The sequence below is a fragment of the Miscanthus floridulus genome, chromosome 8 (genome assembly GCF_019320115.1).
Source record: "Miscanthus floridulus cultivar M001 chromosome 8, ASM1932011v1, whole genome shotgun sequence".
Classification (NCBI taxonomy): Eukaryota; Viridiplantae; Streptophyta; class Magnoliopsida; order Poales; family Poaceae; genus Miscanthus; species Miscanthus floridulus.
The window spans coordinates 226,479,802-226,497,189 of NC_089587.1; the positions used below are offsets into that span (position 1 = coordinate 226,479,802).

The window sequence follows — 17,388 nt, forward strand, 5'->3', positions numbered from 1 at the left end:
CTTTGAGCGGTGGGTTCCACCTCCCCTAACCCCCCTTCAATGATGGCTAAGGAGAAGCAGTTAGCCGTATGACGGCTAAGGAGAAGCAGTTAGCCGTAGTTAGATGACTCGAGGAACCTCCTCTGTGCGATTGCGGAGACCGAGCTATGATAAACCCTGACAATACGTTGAAGTTTGTGTGTCCAAACAAGCATGAAGTAAGTGCAAAGTGTATGTGTTGAAATGTTGAGCTATATGTGTTCATGTACTAATATCACGTTATTTAGGTGTATTCAATGACGAAGTGTTGTTTCAAGGAGTGGTTGTATGGTCCTAAGAACAAATGGCCTGAAGAACCTCTAAAGGCAAAGCAAAAGAAGAAAGAAAGGTTAATTTATAAAGCACCACCAGTCAAGTGTGAATATGGTGTTAAATCCAACCATGGTCTAGTTTCTTCGGAGCTTGAAATAGGCCATTATTACGGTCATATGATTGACTATGATGAGGTTGGTTATTTTTGTGGTAACCATAAAATCGTATTTTGTTTCTTTTGCTAAGACATATATGATATAATTTTTTGTTTGAACAGAGCACTAGGAAATGCAGGTGGAAATGTTATGATGGTCAAGCTAAGTTTTTAGATGAACTTAAGGAGAGGCAAGTAATTGCACAGAAGAGGGGATATGGACCTGACTACATCAACCTTTTCATTAAACATCACAAAGACAAGATGCATGAGTTTGCTAGACAGCGCGGTATTTGTAACCCGATCGACGTTGGCCTTGAGAAATGGGGATTAGAGAGACGGATGACATTAGAGGAGGAGAGGGCAAGAAAGGAGGCAAGAGAGGAGATAGGAGTGCAGACATGTTTTGAACGAGCATGTTATTGCATTATGTGCCAGTGAGTGCTTGAAAGCCTTTTTTCGTTGCCTGATTTTAAATGTAATATAATCACGTTGTTAACTGATTGTATTTTATACATGAAGAGATTGGATGCAGCGAGGACCATGTTGCAGAGGTGGCTCATGCAAGGTATGAGGAAAAGAAGTTAGATGAGCATAGAAAGCGAGCTGGTCGCACCGTTGAATCACCGATTGTGTTGTCTGATGAGGGAGACGAGGATAAGGATGACAATAGCAGACTCAGCGAGCTCATCGCTCTAGCAGAGGTAGGCTTACAGGCGGAGGAGGCTGAAGATGACACTGATAGACTGAGCGAGCTCATCGCTCTAGCAGAGGCGGGCTTGCAGGCAGAGGAGGATGACGATGCGTTCTTCACTCAGGCCGCAGAGGCTGCAGATGAAGCAAAGGCCGCTTACTACAGGCGAAAGATAGATTAGGGCAATGCATGTGAGGCTAGCCACAGCTACAGGGTTGTGGTTGAGGATTGGTACTCGGACGACGAGTTGCTTACTCAGTATATTTCTGACTGAGGGTTTTTGATTGCGCCATCTGTTAGTTCCATGCTTTATTAATAATCAATGTAGCTATGTAGTAGAAATTCCATTGTGTTATCTTATATTCCATTGGGTTGTGGTTGAAACGAATGTGAAGCAAATAAATGGATGACAAGTTGCCACATAATATTTTCATTGGTTTATGAGTCTGTAAGTTTTCGAGGACAATATTCGTTCGACATAAGTTCGACGTAACGAACTAAGTCCTAGGAATGTAAGGATCCCTTTAACGTTTCTTAAAAACCTTGTCGTCCGGTGGAAGAAGGGGGTACAGCTGGTACGGCATGGGAGGGGCCATCCTGTTACAAATTGATAAACAAAGGGTTAGAGTATTCAAATTAACAATATTCAGATTAACATTATATAGCATTGCAAAATTTGAACTACTTGTTATGCAATATGAACACAATATGGAATCACCTGCTACCTTCGTCTTCTATGCCTGCTAGCCTTGTGACCAGATTGTTTGCAAACAGAGCAAAGATTCCTGCCATGGGTCTCGTTAAAGTCTCCACCGCCGTACATGTCTTCGCCATACCCTCTCATAGCATCCATGTCCCTCTTGAGTCGCTTCTTCTTCCTCCTACCCTTCCCTACCTTCATTAGATCCGAATGCGGCACATAGTCATAACCATTATAAGGTGGCCACTATGTCGGGTCAAGGTATGGCTCGAAGCTCATATCCCAAATACTAACGGTGTTCGAACGGAGATACAAGGGTGACATATATGATAGATCCTCATAGTTGTACCCGCGAACCCTGCAGATCGTGATCATATGAGAGCAAGGGGCATGCATGATCTGAGGGACGTTGCAACTGTACTCTATCTTTTCAAGATCAACTCGGTAGTTTCGTCCACCATAACGTTCGCCGCCCAAGCTTGTGCCACCCTTGCCCCGTATACTAAAGATATGGCGGTGGGGTCTGTAAGGAAAATGGACCCTTGGCCCATTTACTTTGAATTTTGGTGTTTGATGACCAACACAACCAAATTAGACTAATGAATTTGCAAGTGATTGTTTTGTAGTCCAATAGGGTAAAGACGTGACTTGGACAAAGGCGACGTGATGATCCGATGATCAACACCATAAGCAAGACCCTAGGAGCACAAGACAAGATCCAAGATATCAAGCAAAGTCTAAGCACGAAGATAGGAACCAAGCTGTACGCAAGATCACGAAGAAACGAGCTCATAGAGGTGACCGGACGCTAGAAGAAAGCAATCGGACGCTCCGATCAAGTGGCTCGGCAATAGGCGTCAGCAGCAGCGACCGGACGCTGGACCGGACGCTGGCGGTAAATCGACTGAACGTAGGACAACAGAGTTCGGTCGAGTACAGAGAGGTTCCAGAGCGGCAAAACTACGACAAGACACGTCCGGTGGTAGGTGACCGGACGCTGGTAGCGTCCGATCAGTGGATCGCGGCTTCAATGGTTGGGACGACCGAACGCGTCCGGTCAGGACATGATCAGCGTCCAGTCAGTAGCAAAAAAGCGGGACTTCGTCCCCAACGGCTACTTTCTTAGTGGGACTTATAAATACAACCCCCAATCGGCCAAATAAGTTGAGTGGAGCTAAGGAAACATATCTAGGGTGTTGATACACCATTTTAGTGATCTCCACTTGCATAGTGCTTAGTGTTTTATTAGGTGATTAGCGTAGGTGCTTTGCGAAGTGCTTAGGTTGATTAGACCACTGCTTATGTGCTTGTTCTAGGTTTAGGTCTAGTGTTTAGTGAGATTTGCATACCTCTTACCACTCGGTGTTTGCACGCACTATTGTTGTACATCGAAGGGGCTTGTTGTTTTGTGAGATCACACCAACCGCGTTTGTTGTGTGGCCGCCACCGCGTGGGGAAGGCCTAAGGCTATCCACGGAGTTACCTGACCGGGAGCTTGGCCCTTGCGAGGGATTCCTTGCAAGGGGCTCCAACGAGGACTAGGAGGAAGCTTGCGCACTTCTCGATACCTCGGTAAAAATACCAGAGTCATCGATGGGAGTTTGCATATCTCTATCTTGCTCTTTAGCTTTCGCATTTACATTGATTACATTACTCCTTTTACGGTAGAGATAGCAATACACTAGCAAAACCATAGTTGCACATTTAGATAGTTTATCTTTTGCATAGGTTTTGCAAAGGGTAGAAAAAGAGGCTATAGTTTAGAGTTAGAATTTTAAGTTGCCTAATTCACCCCCCTTCTTAGGCGTCACGGTCCCTTTTAGGGTCCATACAACTCGGTGGTGTGCTGCTTGGCCAATTCCTCGGCCTCCTTCAAATGTCCAGCTTCGGCCTTTCCAAAACGCCCCTACTCAGCTATATTCCTCTACGCAAGTTCCCACCTCTTCATAAAATATTCGTTGCACTTATGAAAGGAGAGCTCAACAATTCTAGACACAAGCAACGATCGAACTCTAGTGAATACACGGTTGAAGGACTCTGAGGAGTTAGTGGTCATGATGCCATACCTGAAACCCCCCTCGTCATATGTTAAAGCCCACTGAGCTTTCTGTTCCATCTACGCCTCTAACCAGGCATTTCCCACTGCATTTATCATCTTGTCTAGTTCTCTCTTTGTCTCCTTAAACTGGTGCTCTGTACGTACACAACATAGAGCATTTACCTTGTCACATACCTCCTGCTTCCACTGATGCCGCCAGAAGAATTAGCGGCAAAGTGTCTCATGCACAATCTATGTACTAGAGGCGAGAACCCATCTATATGCTCAGCTGCAGCATTAAGAAGCTCTGCATGACGGTTCGAGATCAAACATATCGTGCGAGTTGGGACAAGCACTTGTACACGTAGAAGCCACAAGAACCATGACCACGATTCATTATTCTCTCCCTCTGCCAAAGCAAAAGCCATGGGTACTATCTGATCCTCAGGATAAACAACAGCAGCCATCATCAAGGTGCCCCTGTACTTTCCTGTTAGGAAAGTGCCATCAACAAGTACGACTGGCCGACAAAACTGGAATGCATGTTCCGTTTGCGCGAACGACCAGAACACATGATAGAGGACATGCCTCAATGGGTCTTGAAAACACATACCTCCGGTGTCCACAAACCATTTCAAGTCAGGGTTGTAGTAATGCATTACACATAAGATGCGGGGCACCCTATTGTATGCTTCCTCCTAACTACCCCATCGAATCGCTAGAGCAATTTGCTTAGCATGCCAAGCCTTTCCGTACGTCACATCGTACTTAATGAATCCAGATATGGACTATTATAAAGAAGACGCCGAAATATCATTATTGTCATCAACGAGCTCCAATATACAACAGGCAAGGTAACATGCAGTGAGCTGCTGATGATTTTCCTTCCCCCTATTGTCTAAGTAAGTGTGGGGTTCAACAACTTTAGTTATCCTCCACTTACCATCACTTTATCTCTTTCGTGCATTTAACCTCCACATACAACTGTTTTTACATATCACGTGGTACCTCAACTCCTGGTCTGAATGAGTGACGGTGTACAACCTATGGTGATACACAATATAGTCCTAAAGGAAGAGTTTCATCTCTGATATTGTGTTGAATATCATCCCCTTCCTAAGGGTTTCTTTCTCATGATCATACAATGAATTCCTACACATCTAGAGACCGGTGTCATAAACTGCCATATCCATCATGCTGACATCCCTATAGTTCAGAACACCCTTGAAAGGTACGTTCTTGGACCTTAGTTGCTCAAGCTCAGTCGCTGTGTAAGGTGGTGGTGGAACATACTATTGCATTTCGCTAATTCTGGCCCATGAATCATAGGGGGTATCATCTGCAGCCAAATCTGTGACTAGTCTACCCTGAGCCTGGACACTATGCAAAACCTCAGTTGGTACTGGTAATGGCATAGTATGAATCGGTACTAGCATGGCATCAGCCAGTGTTGGCATAACATCTGTCCCTCCTTGATCATCATCAGAATCGTCTGAATCACTGCTAACTACATTACCGATCCTGTCCTCCTCCTCCTGCTCCTCCTCTTCCCGTTCAAACTCATTCACATCGAAGTCATTGCTTATACAGCATACTGCAGTTGAATGAAACTATCCTGAGTTGCTTCCCCTTTGACCCCTATTTCTTATTCATTGCCTCCAAAACCATCAATGGACGGGCCTTCCTAAACACCCTGCATCCTGTACCCATTCTCCACCACTACCTCAGCCATGGGCACATTAGAACCTTGGAGAACCCTAGTGTAGTGGGACCAGTGAGCAGGGTCGCGTAAGGGCATAAGGACATAGTATGCCCTAGTCTTCCCAGTATCAAACCTCCCCTTCAGTATGAAATCACCGCCAAACTTTGCATTCAAACGGACACAAATGTCGTTGAAGCTAGGAGGTTCATCAAACCATTCTAATTCTTCTTTCATATCCTCAAACATACCATCTTCTCTCATAACACTTCCTCCGTATAAAACTCTAACACAACAATCCATCTGTAAAACCATTTCAAAAAACTTCATCAAGTCGTCGAAATCGTCATACGTAATGTCCATAGTAATATTAATACCTATTCTAACTATAAATATACTAAATAATCTAATATTAACATCTATACAAGGCTAACTACAACAACTAATTAGACTAAATCCAATGTATAACTAGACTCAATAATTGTACTAACTAAACTACCTAACTTTACTATCTATACTAACTTACTAAACTAACTTTACTAACTAAACTAACTAACTTTAGTAACTATACTAACTATACTTTACTAATTTTACTAACTTTATTAACTATACTAACTACATTAGGGGAGCACCTCGCGGCAGCGGCGCTCGTCCTCGTGGCGGTGGCACGCTAGACCGGGCCAGGGGGCGCAGGCGCAGGCCTCGACGGGCAGCCGCCGTGCGTGGCAAGAGGGGGTCGCGCGTCAGCATGCGGGCGCGGCGGCCGCACCGGGCGGCCGCGCGGCCGTGCCGTGCCGGCGTTCGTGGCACAGCGGCCGGCGTGCTCGGCGGCGGGCAGGGCCAGCGTGCTGGGCGACGGGCTGGCGCGGGCAGATGCGGGCGCGGCGGCCAGGCGCGTGGTTTGCTGCTCAGGCAGGCGAGACTGGTCGCGGGGGTTATATTCGGCTCTGCCGCGCCACGGATCAGGGCGCGGCATTGCCGCGCCAAGATCGGTGGCGCGGCAGGCCCTGTCATGTCAGCAGTCAGCGAATCCGATCGTCGCCACGTCAGTCCTCTGCCGCGCCACCATACATGACGCAGCACAGGCATTTGGCCGTGCTAGGACAATAGGTGCGGCCAAAAGTGTTAGTTTAAAAAAAACCCACAATGTTATATTTAAATTTAGTTTTAAAAAAGTGTTAAAATTAAAAAAAAAATCAGGGTATGTGAGGAGGAATAGGAAAGAGAAAGTAAGACATGATACCACATAATAATAATAAATTTATAGACAAAAATAAGACATCTATTGTATAGCTTGGCTTACAACTTAACTTACAGCCAAGCACTTGGCTCTATTATTGATCCTGTTCGAACGGACTCAGGTGAGGAGACGAAATCATGTAAAGTGGCCTAGTGCATGCAGTTAAGCTTTTGACAAACAAAAAGAGCAGGGGCAGAGAAATATGGTAGGCAAACAAATTTAAATAAATCAAAACATTTTATTCTAATTATATTCTGATTTTATTGTCTAAAAGATATCCATAAACATTATAACAAGATTTTTTTATTATACTCTTTTGATATAAACATAGACTATTTACTATATATATTATATATTTTAAAAATTTGCAGTTGCTTCGCCAGTGGGGCAGACTTTGAAAAATGAAGTTACAACCATCAGTCGGGCAAGTCATTGCAACATCATCACTCTCTTAGGGTATTGTTTGGAAGGCTCTCACAGGTCATTGGTATATGAGTACATGCAGAATGGCTGTTTAGATTTGTACACATTTGGAAGCATAGTTGATTCCATTGAGAGAAAACAATAAGTTGTATGAGATCATTGTTGGAGTAGCATGAGGTATCGACTATCTGTATACCGGCTGCAGGACATAGATTGTCGATTTTTTTAATATTAAACCACATAATATCTTGTTAGACCACCAGAACTTGCGCCCTAAAGTATTAAATTTTGGGTTAGCAAAATGAAACTCTGCGGAAAAAAAAGGAAAGAGAGGTCAATATTTCTGGTGCAAGATCGAGGCACTGCTGGGTATATCGCACCTTAGGTGTTTTCAAGACAGTATGAAACACCAAGCAGCAGATCTGATATCTACAGTTTTGGCACGGTGATTTTGGAGATGGTGGGAGCAAGAAAAATGGGAAATCTTGCTGCAACCGGTAGGCAGACCTTTCCTGGTTATTTGTTTGATCATCTGGATGAGTTTTGCGGCAATGTATCGGAGCATCTCCAAGAGTTCTCTAAATCCCTTTCTAATCCTTGGTTTTTAGCAAGATGAGAAAAAAAAATCCCTCTCCAACAACTTATAATCCATCCTCTTAATCTTTTAGAACTTGAGAAAAATCACCCTGTTCCGCGTATCTTCTCTCCCGGCGCTTGTTTGTCGGCCAATCTAAAGGTGTAAGGACGTGGAAAGAATAAAGAGTAGAAAAATGTCCAAGAGAGAAAGAATATATAAAAGTGGTTAGGATAATTTACAAATAGTGTAGGATTGTTGATGTAAAATTGTTTTCTATATTTTAGGAGTTGATTATTAGAAACTTTTGGAGATGGCCTTCTTTATTCCTTCGGATGCTTTTTGTAAAACTCCATGTTTTTAGGAAGAAAATATTGGTTACTCTTGGAGATACTCTTAGTATTCCCAAGGTCTACTATTATGGTGCATTTACCTGCATTAACATCAACTATGATTGTAGTATATTTGGTCTTGTTATTTTTCTTATTTTATAAAGTTGTATGTATGTATATATGTTCTTACTAGTTTTGGTGCAACATCCACAACCTATTTTCCCCATGTTACATCAATATTAGACTTGTATACGTGTACCACTATTTATTTAGCAGATGTCTATCTAATCTGTAGCTACTTGTTCGCTTATGCTGAAATTTGGTTTATGCTGAAATGTTGTGAGAGAAAAATACCGTTCGATAACTGAGAAGTAGCTCAAGCGAACAGGATCGTCTCTTGTTCAGGATTCTTACAATGTTTTCTGCTTGCATCCGTTGGTAAGGGTAATTCACCTAGATAGCTTGTGTCATGTGATGCGCCCGGAGGATGTTAATGGGTCGGTCCACCCTATCCAAACAGTGCCTTGACGCCATTACCTTTGTGGGACTGAGAAAAGAAAGTGGTTTGAAAACAGGTCCTTATGGGGTCAGTGGGCCTGCTCCCTCCTGCTAAGTCCTAAGGGCCCAGTCCACCGGCCGAAGGATCGTTCCGAGAGGGTTGGAGGGTAGGCTGGGCCGGCCTGGTGGACATGTCAACCTGTGTCCCGCAGAGCTGCCGTCTCCATCCTCAGGATTCTGCTTTCATATGATATATAATAATAGATAATCCCTAAACGCAAGCAATATAATATGTATGTATTCTCAAGATTATTAAGGATTGGCAGCCGGAAACGGGGATGCTGCCTGCAGACGAGGCAAATGTATACAGTTAGGTTGGTTAACTGTATACTCCTCCCGTGTTAGATTAGATTCTCTTCTTCTTTGTGTTATAATAATATTGCTCTCTCTATCTGTCTCACAAACAAACAAACAAATCGTTGAGCCAACGAATCTCAAGCTCGATCAAATATGTATAAAAGATAGTAATACTATATGTGATGCTTAGTGAACGCCATTAGATGAATCAATAGAATAAGTATATTTTTCCAGAAACGCTATACAACACATGTGTTTTAGCAAAAAAAATCAACACATGGATTTTTTTTATCTCTCTCCCTCTCTCTCTTTCTCACCGGTGACCATCGGCGCCGGCGACGACGACCGGCGAGCTCGCCCCGGCGGTGGCGGCGACGGATCTGTGATTTGTCATTCAATAGAAAAAAAAAATATGATATGTGATATGTAATCTGTGGAGGCTAGAGGCTGGAGGTAGAAAAAAGGTGGAGGCTGTTGGATCTTAATCCTATGGTGCAAAAAAATTCATGTGTTAAAACTACATAAAACACATGGGTGTGTAGTAGACAGACTCATATTTTTTTTATAACAAGCCTAGTTGAACATATTGATGCCGATAATATATTTTTTTAGAAATCTAGTCTGACTTAATAAAAAGATTGACTTAATTCAAACAGACCTAGAATGGTAGTACGTATTGTTTTGGGATGGAGGAAGTAAGTGGGTAGAGATGGGAGGGATGATTGGAGCAGGCAGCTCCCTCCACTTGTCCAGTGAGTCGATTGGCGTTACCCGGATTGGGTGTGGGGATCCACCCACCCGTAACCGTAACAAACATGTCACGTACTTACACGTACGCTACTGTTTTTTACTCTCCTGGAAACTTGCAGTCGCACCCGCACCCGCACCGGATCCAGACGGGACAGACTTTCAGAGAGAGGGCCCACGCCCAACGGATAGCCACAGCCCAGAGCTGGACAGCGTGGGCCCTACCTGAGGAAACTGATCGTCGTACGGGCTCGATAGCGATGCCACAACCACGCAGATGAGATGAGCATCCATCAGATATTCAGATCACACTCACTCCGGAGCAAAACCATCAAAAGAAACGTCGTTGTCTCGCCTACACACTCTGCTAGTGCCAGTGCCAGTGCGAGTCCTTCCTCTTGTACCATCATGCACCAACAATATCCACATCCTGTGGCTGCTGTTTCTTTCCAATTCCAATTTATTCGTGGTGATTAGCTAGCTCACAGGTCACAGAGCACAACAACACTGCTACAACGCAATTTGGTTGTGATGCGCTTCAAAAAGAAGAAAGAGGAGACTGGGTTATTTGGCTAATCCAGGTCCAAGAATTTAAAATTTGTGAAAAAACAAGTTGGTGGATACATATATCCAATCTGCATAAAACTCGAACCGGAATATGGTTTATCTGGTACTCTCTGTGGCCGAGGTTGTCAACCGAGCTGCCCTGTTGCTGCCGAGGAGAAGTCTTGTGTCCAAAGCGAACCGAACCATTGGTTGGACTGGACAAAAAAAGTGAAACAGAAGGGAAAGCGGCGGCTGACAAGAAAGAAGGAATGGCTCTCCTGATGGACTAGACGACTAACAAAGTTTTGGAAGCTCGCTTTCCTTTCCTTTGTTTTTCATCCTAAGATACAAATTATAAATCGCTTTGACTTTTAAGTTTATTCATGTATCTAGACGTATTATTATACCTAGATGCATAGCAAAAAGGATGTAAAAAAAATCAAAATAACTTATAATTTAGAACGGAGGGAGTGCTAGTTTTATTTTTTGTATTACAGACAAGCACAAAAGGCAAACATATCCCTCGGCATGGAACTCTCCGTCGACCGCCATCCTTGTGGCGCAAAATCCCTTCGTCGTAGAATGAGGCAGTGGTGGTGTCATGGAGAGCAGAGTTGTAATTGGGCAAAAGGTGATCTTTGTCGCGCAACTGGAAAATATTATGAAAACTTGCAAATTGATTTGTTTTTAGGGATAATTAAAACAAAAGCGGAGAGAGATGAACGTACTTAACCAAAAGGTGAAGCATTATGAAGGAAACCAACCCAAGTAAGGGGGGTGTTTGGATCCCGCTACTAAAATTTAGGAGGTGTGTCGGGAGGATGTTGCATAAGGTGTTCGGATACTAATAAAAAAACAAATTACATAATCCGTCAGTACTCCACGAGGCGAATTTTTTTAAGCCTAATTAACCTATCATTAGCATATGTTTACTGTAGCAAAACATTGTCAAATCATGGACTAATTAGGCTCAAAAGATTCGTCTCGCAAATTAGTCGCAAACTATATAATTAGTTTCATAATTAATCTATATTTAATACTCCATGCATGTGTCAAACATCCGATGAGACAGCGACCAAACACCCCCTAAACCTCTGTCATACATGGCTGGTCTGGCTTGATTCCCCTTTCTCTCCTGCTCACCATTCTTGAGGCTGTTTCGCACAAGTGGAGTTGCCCGTTTGCCTTTCCAGACAAACCAATGGCGCCATAAAAATAAACTTGTTTAAATTTCCTTTTTATCTAAATTTTATAGAGATGGCACAGAGGATCGTATTATCGGATTCATGGCTAAAAAAGCAGTTGCTTCATATGTGTATCCAAAATATATATTTAAATGTACATATCCTGATGAAATTCCATTTCGCTTCGGATCATCCATCATATTTTTGGATCGGAGGGAGGACGACTCGAGTGGACTAGCGGTCACACTGGGTGGGGCCAGCCAGCAGGGGCAGAGAGGCCCTACCCGAGTCACAGGTAATCCCTGTAACTGACATATGGGGTCTACCATACTCCCGGACCCATCGGTCATTGACGTCCACGCTAGCCTGGGAGTGGGTGTGGGGGCTCGTGGTCCCCACAGCTCCCCCATGTGCTGTCTCCACCCACCGGGCGGCTTGGCCCTCAATCATTGGCCCCGCCCTCCACCGGCTCCATTCCTCTCTTCCTGCTCTGCTCCGCCAGTCGGCAGCCACCAGTCCGGGCCAGCCTCCGTCCGTCCTCATGACGACGAGGCCAGACTGCAGCGGCAGCGCCGCGCCCGCGGACAAGCAGCTCGTGCCGGCCTCCAACGGAAACGGCAACTCCGGCGCGCTGGCCGTGCGCAAGGCGCCGTCCAAGGACCGCCACAGCAAGGTGGACGGGCGTGGCCGGCGCATCCGCATGCCCATCATCTGCGCCGCCCGCGTGTTCCAGCTCACGCGGGAGCTCGGCCACAAGTCCGACGGCCAGACCATCGAGTGGCTGCTCCGCCAGGCCGAGCCCTCCATCATCGCCGCCACCGGCACCGGCACCACGCCGGCGTCCTTCTCCACCTCATCCCCGTCCTCCACCAGCCCCCACCCGCTGGCCGCCTCCCCCACCGGCGGCCTCCCGCACGCCGCCGCCGCGCCCTTCATCCTCGGCAAGCGCGTCCGCGGGGACGGCGCCGACGCCGAGCCCACCGTCGCCGCCCCGGCACCGGGTTTCTGGGCGCTGCCGGCGCGGGCCGACTTCGGCCAGCTCTGGAGCTTCGCGGCCGCGCCGGAGATGATGGTGGCCGCGGCCGCTGCCGCGCCGGCCATGGCCGGGGAGGCGTCCGCCGCCAGGGTCGGTAACTACCTCCCCGTCGCGCAGGGCAACCTCAACCTGCTCGCCTCCTTCTCCGGTGGGCCCGCTCCCACGGCGGCTGCCACCACCGCCGGCCGGGCCGAGGAGGAGACCGCACGCTGAGCGGCTGAGGGTCCTTGTCAATTCCTCGTCATCTCACTCCTCCTCGGTTCCCACGTCCCGTCCGCCGCCGCTAGGGTTTTAGGGCGGCCTGGCCTACTCTTCCCCTTTCACTAGGGTTTCCAATTCCGACTTCTCCGGTTTGCTTGGCTTGGCTGTTCAGCTCCATTCCGCGTGTCTTGTCTCTCTGTCAGTCAGTCTTTTGTGTGTGCGTGCTCAATTCGGCATAGATTGATAGATAGTGTCACTCTCACTCAACTCTCAGTCGCAGCCATGTCGCCTTCCTTCCATTTTTTTTGGGGGGTTTCCTTTTCCTTTCTTCTAGTGTTGTGTTGGCCACCCGACCCGAATTGGGTGGCCTTCAAGTAAGCAATCAAGCAAAGCAGCTGCAACAGATTATCATCACTCATCACCCGCTCAATTTCACTGCATCAAGGAAAGAAAGGAAATGCAAGGCTTGCTCTGCTATGCTCTGTTGTTCCCATTTGGCGGCGGCATTGGACATCCAGCCGCTTGCTTGCATGTCACTAGCCACTACTGGGTCTCTTGTGTCACTCCACCCCTGCTTGCATTGCAGCATCCACAGTAGCAAAGCTCCTGAAGGATCATGGCGGGTTTGCTGTTGGGGACTGTCACAACTCAGAACAGGAATGTGGTTTATCCTTCCTTTATTTCCTTGTGAGCTGTTTCTTGCAACAGAACAAGAACAATAAGCAGCAGGTCCAGTCCAGTGCTCTCCTTGTTGCACAAAACAAAGAGGAGTCGGTACCAAATTGTCGTTCGTTACTGCAGCTGCATGCATCAGCTCTCCCATCCTATGATTGTTTGTGTTGTGCCTGTCAGTCTCGGAGGGAAGACAGACTGAGGCTGGCCCTGCCTTCTAAGTTGTCCACATGTATGTTCCTCCTCTCCCTTGCTCTGCTGTGCTGCGTCTGCTTGCTGTCATTTACTTAGCAGTTAAGTTGATTTCCTTTTGAGCTCTTATCTGGATTGGATTAGTGCTTGAGAATAATATAAGTACTACTGGTAGTCTAAGTACTTATTTATTAGTCATCAGCTGTTGGCAGTAGCTCAGTTCAGGTCCTGTCCTGTGTGTATGTATGTATGAGTGTACGCCATGTATGTATCCACGTCGTATGGATTGTTTGATGATGTGTTTATTGATCAATTAATGGACAAAAAATAAGAATGGGAAAAATAAGGTTTGTTCCATTCAATTCATCATCCTGTTTCTTGCCATGGCGTATTGTTGTTGGTTGCTGTGTCTCTGTCTTGTTACCACTGTAGGTACCACCAGTGTCGTGTACTCCTAGGCAGTTTTTTCCTTTGTACGCAGTGTCAATCGGACAATCATGGTTGCAAAATTGGGGCACGTAGTAGCCTGCCCTTGCCTGTTTTAAGGAGGGAGGGAGACTACGCGGTGCACTGGGGCACTGCAGCTGCAAATCCTGGTGCGTCTGTAGTAGTAATGCTGGAATTCTCTTTCTGTGTTGGATATTCCAATAGTAATCATGCATCCTTCTCGTCCGTCTCCTCTGGGAGACTGGGTGTGTGTACTGTGGTGGTGGCAAACCAGCTTTTGATAAGGAATCGCGGCTGTGGCTTTGGTTGGTGTCACCGCCTTTAATTAACTATAATGACAATCATTCATGTGTTGATTCTCTGCACTGTTGCTGTGCTAGTGTGGTGTTTGAGTGGGGGATCATCTCTCTCATTAGTCACTAGCCTCCGTCCTGTCTACTTATTATTTCCCTTTTGGCCTTTTGCACCTCCTTTTTCTTAAGCAAATCTGGTTGCCTGGACTTTTGGACAAGGGTGTGTTTAGTTTGGGAGTTGAAAATTTTTTTGGTGTCACATCAGATGTGTCGGAAGGATGTCGGGAGGGGTTTTTGGATACTAATAAAAAAACAAATTACAGAACCCATCAGGAAACTACGAGACGAATCTAATGATACTAATTAACCGGTCATTAGCACATGTGGGTACTGTAGCACTTAAGGCTTTTCATAAAAGATTCGTCTCGCGATTTTGCCGAGAACTGTGCAATTAGTTTTTTTTCGTCTACATTTAGTACTCTATGCATGTGTCCAAACATGTTCTTTTATTGTAGGAGGCAAAAAATTTTACAAACAAAACAGGGCCTAAGATCTGAAAACAAAAGATAACTGAGGGAGTCGACGATGGTCAGCTCTCCCTCCATGTCGTCGTCGGCCCTGATCTGGATGATGGTTTCTACGCTGCTGATGACGCTGATTCGTTGGTAAAGAAAAATAATGTTCTATTGCTGAAAAATAGCGGTCTCAAACGAACAGGGACGTCGTCTTTACCCCTACCCTAGTAGAGCCTAGGCCTACATGCGACCGCCAGGCCATGTGCTCCTGCTGCTTTGGCATACTCATTTTTCAATTGCAAACTTCTGCTTTCGTCTTTCTAATCCAGTTTACTAGTACACTCGTACTACTACTAAGTACTAACATGTTGTCCTGTCTTGAAAAAGTGAGCTTGCAATGTTCTGTCCGGGCTATATTTCTAGTCCCATGTTGTCCTCTCTCCCATGTTTTTTTCTTCTTCGGAATTAGTAAAGTCATTGATGAACAAGTGTTCGAATCATGTGTACTGTCACGAGCTGCACTCTTTTTGGGTGGAGTAGAAAGTAATACGACTGGTAATTAAGCAGCCTTTTTGTTTATGTGTCAATGCAAAAGGGGAGGAAAAAAAAAGGGAGATACATGTACATCTGCATACTCCTACAGTCAGTGGCGGATTCAGGATGAGATCAAGGAGGAGGCTAAGTAATGAACATGTTGATTGATAATGAAGATTTAATGATGATTTATGCTTGATGCTACTGTAATTTAACGAGGAATTAAGGCTCACGGGGGGCTCCAGCCCCCCTGGATCCGCCAATGCCTACAGTCCTCCTACATACTCCGTATACATAATAAAGGCTGTGACTGACGTGATGGATCCTGCTTAAAGCTGGATAAAAAACTCGAAGCTCGTTAACTTGCTCGGCTCGTGGCTGGCTCGGCTCGACTCGTTAAGATAACGAGCCGAGCCGAGTCAAGATTTTAGCTCGTTAGCTATAACGGGCCAGCTCGCGAGCCAAACGAGCCACACTTTTAGAGAAAAAAGCAGCAAAACTTGTATTAGTTTTTGTATTACTATGTCTTTTACTTTACAATTGATTGATGACCGGTCTAGACCCTATAAACTTGCGATTATTATGACTTTATCGTTTTATTTTTAATGGATGTACATGGACACATTATGTATGGTATGGAGTATGGACCATGAATGTATGGTGTAATACTATAGTATATTATCATATTTGTATATATGTTAGTACATATTAATTTTTTGTTCAATTTAATGCTATTGGATGTGTTATTTTTGTATTATTACTATTCTCAAGCTTTAGATAAATGCAAATATTATATTTTATGTATTTTTTATACCTGGCTCGCGAGCTTAACGAACCAGCTCGAGCTCTTAACGAGCCGAGCCGAGCTGGCTTTCTGGCTCATTAAGATAACGAGCCGAGCTAGCTCGTTATCTTAACGAGCCGAGCCGAGCCAGCTCGGCTCATTATCCAACCCTAATCCTGCTTCCGTGCTTTGCAAATTATCGCATCCCCCAAGATTCTCATTCTCTCAACCTTCGTGACATGAATAAGCATATTGCAAATTGAATCGTTAGGGAGAGAGAGAGGCTTGTTCACTTTCATTTGACCCCTACCATGTTTGAGGCAACCGGTAGAACGTATAATGAATGAGCTGTGTTATATATAAAGACTTTTTTTGGGAGAAAAAACAAGGATGGTGTCGATGCGGGACCCACAGGGTTCCTCAGCAATATGACTACAAGGCGTGGGCCCTGGCCTGGCCCACAAACCCAGTAGGAAGAGGTGTAGTAACAGCTGACGCTGAATCCAAGTAGAATAGGCTAGACTAGTCGGACTCCTATAGGAAAGTACCTTCTGTAACTTATTAAGGACGCCTTCTTTGGATCCGACTAGGATTGTAACCGCACCTCAGCCTTCTCTACCGATATAAAAAGAGGCTAAGGGCACCCCTGTAACAAATCTTAATACACAACCAATCCAACGCAAAGGCTAACGCTGACTGGACGTAAAGGCTATTACTCGATCACGAGGGTCCGAACCAGTATAAATCATGTGTCTCTTACGTTCATCGTTGAGTTCCGCATACGCAGAAACCCGAACGACTGTCCTGGGTACCCCGTGGCAAGCTATCGGTGGTAAAACATCGATAGCTGGCGCGCCAGGTAGGGGTTTCGGCGGATTTACATCTGAGAGCTTGACGGACCTCGACAACAAGATCTTCTGGACGAGGTCAATTTTCATCTTCGGATCATGGATCTACGAGGCAGACGATGATGGCAAGCTCCAGGGACGCATCCTCAAGGATCAAGAAAACCACGAATACCCCACTCTTTCGGTGACTTCGATAGAAGAACTCGCCAGAAAGTTCTCACAGCTCATGATGTCTGATCCAACTTAGATTTTGTGATCAACCAACTTCGACTCTGACTCAGGATCCACCTTTAAGCCAGAATCGCAGTCGGTTTCTCCCTGCGGCGGTCCAAGTTCTTTTCCGCTAGCACTTCGCAACGCAGCTTCGATACATCAAGGAGACAACTTAG

The 17,388-nt window shown here is 45.5% G+C and overlaps 1 protein-coding gene across 1 annotated transcript; it reads left to right on the forward strand.

The window, feature by feature from the left end:
- The first annotated feature begins 11,916 nt into the window (after nucleotides 1-11,916).
- On the forward strand, nucleotides 11,917-16,167 carry LOC136475219 (transcription factor TCP7-like). The gene has a single exon (XM_066472772.1). The coding sequence runs from the start codon at nucleotides 12,019-12,021 to the stop codon at nucleotides 12,724-12,726; it is 708 nt and encodes a 235-aa protein (XP_066328869.1). The 5' UTR covers nucleotides 11,917-12,018; the 3' UTR covers nucleotides 12,727-16,167.
- The last annotated feature ends 1,221 nt before the right edge of the window (nucleotides 16,168-17,388 follow it).

Bases quoted from the DNA above. Each gene is read 5' to 3' on its own strand.
- LOC136475219 (XM_066472772.1), top strand. From the start codon at position 12,019: ATGACGACGAGGCCAGACTGCAGCGGCAGCGCCGCGCCCGCGGACAAG.